The 7657-nt window shown below is 40.8% G+C and overlaps 1 protein-coding gene across 1 annotated transcript; it reads left to right on the forward strand.

Annotated features, from left to right (window-relative positions):
- The first annotated feature begins 1065 nt into the window (after positions 1-1065).
- On the forward strand, positions 1066-2007 carry LOC146341453 (olfactory receptor 6N1-like). The gene has a single exon (XM_084807460.1). It carries the CDS (start codon positions 1099-1101, stop codon positions 2005-2007), a length of 909 nt encoding a protein of 302 aa, XP_084663586.1. The 5' UTR covers positions 1066-1098.
- Positions 2008-7657: the final 5650 nt, after the last annotated feature.

Consider the following 7657-nt stretch of genomic DNA (forward strand, 5'->3'; position numbering starts at 1 on the left):
TGACCTCGAGAAATCCACTGGTGATTTGCCAAGAAGGATTATGATAGGGGAGTCACTAATTTCCCTTATGATTTAGGTGTTGTCCTCTCCACATTCATTTCCCCTCTGTGACTTTTTTCAGGCTGACTAATAGATATGGATGATTATATAAGCTATAAACTGATTATATTCAGCAGTGGACAGCGCCTTTCATGAAGAGATATATCCACTTTCATTGTAAGACATTTTGAAGCACTTGGTTCAGGTTTCTCACTAGTAGGATGGCTTCTATGTAATATACATTTGAGCGCTGGTGTGGATTGAAGACCAGCAGGAAATGTTTTGTCTAATTGCTTAGATGTTTCAGCATTTTGAGTGATAAGGAAAAACAACAAGAAGAAGTCATCACCCTGCCAGGATATGCTGACTTCAAGGTAATGACTCCTGGAAATGGTTTATCACAAATTTGGTGTCCTGATTCACAATCACAGTAAAGTATTTAGATTTTTAAATGTTGATTAATGTTTCAACGTATCTAGCTTCCAGTTTAATTTAAAGTTATTGGAAATGTAAATAATAAAGATATTGGCTCAACCCTGTTGAGCTCTAACCTAGGAATGAGCAGCCAGTGTCCCAGTATTACCTTACTCACAGGCAAGAGATTGGGTGCCATTTGTAGCTACAGGGATTCTGGTTGTTGTTGTCATCAGTGTGGATGTGATGTATTCTGAGTGTGTGTGTGTGTGTGCGCGCGTGCATGCGTGTATTCAGATTTTCTGAGTGCAGAAACAATTAGAATATTCATTTAAAGCATCTGTTGTATGCTCCCATTTTAGACCTCAGAATGGCAGACTGCAAGTCTGAATACTCATCCTTTGAGAGAGAGAGAGAGAGAGAGAGAGAGAGAGTAAATGGGGCACACCCCCTAGAAAGTGTGCTTAGGTTCACAGCCTCTTAATATGTCATATCTTCAAAAAACTACCCTTGGGCATGTGTTGAATTAAACTGACTGCTCTATCAGATATTTAACTCTATTTTGTTGTTGTTGATATTGCCTGCTTTGCTGTCATATAGATGCTCTTGAATATCAACACAGACAAGGGAAATCAAACGGCTCCCATGGCCTTTATCCTCCTTGATTTTAATAGTGAGGATCTGCAGATTTTCTTTTCCATATTGTTTCTACCCATCTACATTATGACCATGGCTGGGAACATCCTCATTATCATTCTAGTCATCATTGATCAACATCTTCACACACCCATGTATTTCTTCCTTGGAAACCTGTCCTGCCTGGAGGCTTGCTACAGCTCAACCATTATGCCAAGGATGCTGGTCAGTTTTCTGCAGGGAGACAGAACAATTCCTGTTAGTGGATGCTTTGCACAACTGTATTTCTTTGGGTATCTTGCAACTACAGAATGTTACTTTCTAGCTGTCGTGTCTTATGATCATTATTTAGCGATATGCAAACCATTACATTACACGTTGCTTATGAATGGAAGAATTTGTATTATGCTAATTGCTGGATCATGGATCACTGGATCACTGGGTATCAGTCTCATAATATTCTTGGTATCTCAGCTGAGTTTCTGTGGACCCAACAAAATTAATCATTTTTTGTGTGATTTGACCCCAATGATAAAACTGTCCTGCAAAGATACCCATTTGGTTGAAATGACATCTTTCATAGTTTCCTCTATAGGCATCCTGCCCCCATTTTTAATAACCCTGACATCTTATGTTTGCATCATCAAAAGCATTTTAAGAATCTCATCCATAACTGGGAAACAAAAGGCATTCTCTACTTGCTCTTCTCACCTGACTGTGGTTGCTTGCTTCTATGGCTCTTTGATAATAGTATATGTATTACCAAACCTATGTTCATTGAGTGACTTGAAGAAACTGTTTTCTTTGTTCTACACTCTGCTCACCCCCCTAGTCAATCCCCTTGTATACAGCTTGAGAAACAAAGAAGTAAAGGAAGCAGCAAAGAAAACTTTCAAGATGCTTCACAGAACTCACTAAGTAAGATTCAAGAGAAAATACCGGGGGCTGGGGGTTTGGTGGGGGCTGGGGTGAATACATTGACTTTATGATTTGAATGTTTTATAGTGCCTGGTCATGAAAACAGTTTGTTGTTGTTGTTTGGTTTTAATTTTTGTGAACTGCCCAGAGAGCTTCGGCTATTGGGTGGTATAGAAATAAATAAATAAATAAATATTTTTTCCTTTTTAAAAAAAGTTTATGCCTTCTTTATACAGGCAGGGATTTTAAAAAGCAGTTTGAGTATGCAAAAATTGTCCAGTTTGGCTTCATGTTGACATTTGAAGATAGAATAATGAGAAAGGGTTACGGAACACTTCAGATTTCTGCTTCAACTGAGACATTTCATAACAAAGAAGGGCGGGGGAGAATCCCTCCCGCAGCATGTCACCAAACAAGTTGTAACTGTCTTCTGTCCTCAACTGCTTTCTCTTCTGTCCTCAACAAAAGACATTCTCCACTTGCTCCTCTCACTTGACTGTGGTTGCTTTCTTCTACGGCTCCTTGATGATAGTGTATGTTAAACGAAACCTAAGTTCATTGAACAAATTGAAGAAACTGTTCTCTCTGCTCTACATTCTGCTAGCCCCATTGGTCAATCCCATTGTATACAGTTTGAGGAACAAAGACGTAAAGGAACCAGTGAAGAAAACTTTCAAGATGTTTCATAGGTCTGATTAAAATTCAGAAAATAAAGCGGGGGGGGGGGCTTCTGTACTGTTGGTCACATTATATGAATGTTTTATGGTGCTTCATTAAAGTGATTGTAATGCATTCTGTGTATGTCTTCATGGTGCATCTAGGGACCTCAAAAGCAACCTGCTTTGCCATTAATTCTTTACCTAGGCTTCCTCTTGGCATTCAGCTTGGAAGGCCTTCAGACACTGACAAAACTGTTACAAAGGTTTTGGGGTTTTTTTTGAGCCATGCTATATATTTTTTAACGATCAGTCTGGTAGATATCTTTCAGGCAGAATCTTTCAGTTCATGGCTTAAACAGGGATGGGCAAGTCTGTCAATTTCTTTTTCTTTCAGTTTCTCATTTTTCCAATCAAGAACATTGAGATTTAAAAAAAAAAAAAAATGCATGCAAATGTATACACATTTTTGTGTACATTTTCCCTCATACATCACTTTTGTACATCATAATATACACATTTTTGCAAGCAATTTCATAATATAATGCATTTTAATGTTATCTCCAGTAATATATGACTTTTTATGTGCATGTTTCCCCAACAGACACATTTTGTCTACATATTTTGATTGTGGAACTCCACTGAAAAATTTGGAGAAGTGCTAGTTCCAAAGGATTTGGTTCATATATTGGTCTGAACATGTGAAAGTTTAAAATGTGAACCAAAGAAATTTCTCTCCCATCTCTAGGTTTAAAAGAACATACAAAGGTTCATTCATTTTTCTCCTTCAGCCTTTGAAAAAAACAAATGATTAAATAAGGAATGCTAAATGGAGTGTAGAACACATTACAAGTAGTAAGCTAATTCCTTGAGGGCCACTCTTCATTTGTATACTGCAGCTTCTGAGGGTGCAATTTGAAATGGAAGAAACACATGAGAAAAGGTTTCTTAGCCTTTCCCCCTCCTACTGTTTTCTTGCTGAAAATATCCCTCTGCCCTGTCTTAACTTCAACCATGGAAAAGATGCAAGCACCCATATATGTACATGTGTGTCCCCCCCCACACACACACACACAATCAAGGGTAAAAGCAATGTGGAAAGGAGCAGTATTGGTTCTTCTCATTTGAGTCTTCCATTTCTATGGCTGTTTATACCTTAGATTGCAGCTTCATGTGACACTGCATATAAAGTACAAAAGCCACCAATGCCTTATTCTTAGCTGTAACAAAAGAGCTCATACCACACATCAGAGAAGATACTGAACTCTGCCCAAACTTTGGCTAAGGAATTTACTTTATCATAGTGCAATGAATTAGGTGGGATGGTGATTGTGTTCTCTATGCGTAGTATCTTACTGTGCCCATGTGCCACCAGGAGTGACCATTTGCACAAGAGCATTTGCACATTTGCACAACACCTTTGGAACAAGCTGCCATCGGCAGTCTGACATGCTCTGTCATTGAAGACTTTTAAGAAGGCCTTGAAAACATATTATTTTACCTTGGCCTTCTATTGATAAGACTGCTATTGTTGCTGCTGCTGTTGTTGGTTTTATTGTTGGCTTTTATTTTTTTATGTTTTTAACACTTTTAATATTTTAACTGTTTTTATGTATTTTATTGTTGTAAGCTGCCTTGGGACAGCTTCTGCCCTGAAAGGCGGCCAAGAAATATTTTAAATAAATTAAATAAATGAAGAGGGATTTTGCAGTTCTACAAGCAACTGGACATGGGTGAAAATGCTCATTTCTGGAGTGGGGTGTGTCAATGTAGCTCTCAGAAGGAAGCTCTGCTGATCTGTCTTGATCCAGCAATGAGCATTTATCCTCATTTTTAGGGTTACTTTTAGAGAGCCACAAAATCCCTGTTAGACTAAGAGAATGATAGAATAGTAGGGTTGGATAGTAGGGGAGGGTTAGTCTTATAGGCTTGAGTTGCACAAGCGATCTCTCCCACTGGTGCAAAAGAGACAGCAGGAGCACAGCAGCAGTATAGGTTACTGCCCATACATTTCTTGTAAATGCTCTGTAATGGTTTAAGCTATTGTCGTCTTAGGCTGTTGATTACAAGACTGGTGTATGTCAGAGTATCTAAGACTACCGTTTGCCACTGAGGAAAAGACACTGAGCAGGAGAGAGCAAAACAACAATAACAATTTGTACAACTAAATCCCACTGAAAGCACTGAATAGGAAATAGCTTAAAACTAGCTAAACCCCCACTTATTTCCATAACAAAAAATATTCTTAATGTTATTGGATTATGCCCATAATTGCTTGTGCTCTTACAGTGTCATTCTATGCATGTTTACTCCAAGGTTCAGTGGGGATTACTCCCGGGTAAGTATGCATAGGATTACAACCTTAAGTAGTAGAAGTCACATTAGCAGTTACAGCAAAGGTAGTTTCTGCTTTCTTAAATTCACTCTCTACTGGACTGTCTATGGAACAACATTTATTTATTGAAACTCTAGGACCACTTTGAGAGACAGAGAACTGTTCCTTCCTATGAAATATGGGTTCTTAAGGATATGCCCCTGTTCCCTGGGGCCAGTACAGTCCCAGAGTTCCTTAGTTTATGCTGTCATTTTCTGTGATCTTGAAGAAATCAACTGTCTGCAGGAGGGGTTGACCTTTTTAGAGCAGTGCTAAATTTCCTGAAATGATAGTCGCCAGTTCATCTGAAAAGATATTCATCATGATATTTCTTCAATGGAATAAATTAGGGATGTCAAAGGAATCCATTTGGGGAATGGAACTTGGCAATTTTCTGCCAGCTCTACTCCCTGGACTAGAGCCAGCTGGCTCAACTCAACACATGATGAGTTGGGCCAGCTTGTGGTTTCTTTGGCTCTTTTTTAATTTACGGAAGTCATGATTTCCACAAAATTGCAGCAGTAAATAGTGTGATTTGCACAAAATTGCAGTCATAAGTAGCACAGTTTGTGCAAAATTGTAGCTGTAAATAGTCTGATTAGACCAAATATGTCAGCAATTTGTGTAAATTGCACTATTTATGGTCACAATTTTGCACAAATTGCAATTTGCACAAATATTTACAGCCACAATTTTGTGCAAATCTCGAATTCTGCGAATTAAAAAAAAACCCTCTAAAGTTCTTGAGTTTCAGGACCTGGCCCATGGCTTGGTTTGCAAGTGGAAGCCAAGTTGTGGGTATAACGAGGATCTGTTGGGCCCAAAAAGGGCTGGATTTCCCTCTGAAGGATCACCCTAGAATAAATATGTGTTTTTACAATTATGTTAAAATGCCTCTATGTGAGTTCTTGCCATTCTAAATGGTGCATAATGTCTTATTAATTATGATATTTCTTCCATTCTTTTTCCATTGAGTTTCTCATTTTCAATTTCAATTTTGCCTGATGAGAGAGTTTGAGGCATAGCTTTGTGAAAATGTAATCAAATTCAATTGGACCCCCTCCCCCCAAAAAAACAAAACCAACCCTTTTGGTTTAACATGTCATCATGTTAAGGGTGTTGCATTTTCGCACAACCTCCCAAATGCTGGGAAAATACCGCTATTAAGTGCCATACCTTTTACATTCATGCTATTTACACAATATGGATATGGTAGGGATGTCAGAGAATTCCGCCATGGATCTCGGGGAGGCCGAATGCCAGCACATTTGGCTCCCCAAAATTGGTGGTGGAATGGTCTGACCCCCCACCCACCCAGGACGGGACTTACCTTGGGTGGATCTTCCTGGCGGCGGCGGCTCCGGAGGCGGCTCCAGAGGCGGTGTGGCAGCGGCTGCAGCGGCCGGTCTTCTGACCGGCTGCCACCGCCACCATTTCCAGTTAAAAAAAGCAAAACAAAAAAAAAAACGTGATAGGCTACGTAAAGATTTACGTAGCCTATCATGGCTAGATTTTTAAAAAACACCATGATCGGCTATGTAAATGTTTACATAGCCTATCACAGCTGATTTAAAAGGGAAAAAAACACGTGTACGAAATGGCGGTGCCCATGGGCACCGCCATTTGTGTACGCACATTTTTTTCTTTTAAATCAGCCGTGATAGGCTACGTAAACATTTACGTAGCCTATCATGGCTGACTGCAGGGACGCAAACGGCGGCAGTGTCCGGCCGGTGGCCACTGGCGGAGCTGGCCGGCAGCTCTGCAGAATCCCTGCGGAGCGGAGCCGGCTGGCCAGGATTCCGGGGGGGGGGGAGGAACGGAGCGCCTCCCCCCCAGCGAGGATTCCGGGGGGAGGGACGGAATGCCTTCCCCCCAACCATTAGCATAATCCCCAAAAGGTAAGTGATTTTTGTACATTCCTAAGATGTGGTATCTTATCCTGTGGTTATCCCCAGCTTTAACACTACCTTGGACCTGAGTGGTTACAGTTGGCAGAGTGGTGGACCAAAGACCCAGATTTATCTGTTCACCACAATGGAAACATGGAGCCTATGCAACTGAAGCTGCCATTCAATGAAGCAATGGGAGCTACCATTCCATGTTACAATACTGAACTGGCAACCAATACCATCCACAAAGAAGGAGAGAGTTTGAAGGGATCTTGAAGACAACCTAGTCCAGTACCTTGCCCTAGGTAAACCATGTTTCCCTTTAACCAATTAAGTGAGAGAATGAATTGGATGAAGGCTAATGTTGTGCTAGTGCTTGCACAATATTGTGCATGGAAGTAGCACAACCTTACGCACTGCAGAATTAGAGCAGCCAAATCAGTAGTTATTTCTGACTACATATTCATAGGATTGCACAGCTAGGGAGCAATCCTATATCCCATAGACAGCATCTGGGGAACATAGGATTTTTCAGATTCCTAGCTCCAGGCTTGAAGACAGGGCTCTGAGCTAAGAATCAGGAAACTGCACTCCCCTCCCCTTCTCCCTCGCAGCTGGCACAGAGAGAACCATGCCAGCTGCCTCTCTGCACTTAGTAAATGGAGCGCAGAAGTGGGGGAAAGGGGGCGTTCCTGGAAGAGGGGACGGGGGGAGACTGAGGTGGCTGG

Source organism: Heloderma suspectum, chromosome 6 (genome assembly GCF_057233095.1).
Source record: "Heloderma suspectum isolate Gila_16-S chromosome 6, 16-S_ref, whole genome shotgun sequence".
In the NCBI taxonomy this organism is placed as follows: Eukaryota; Metazoa; Chordata; class Lepidosauria; order Squamata; family Helodermatidae; genus Heloderma; species Heloderma suspectum.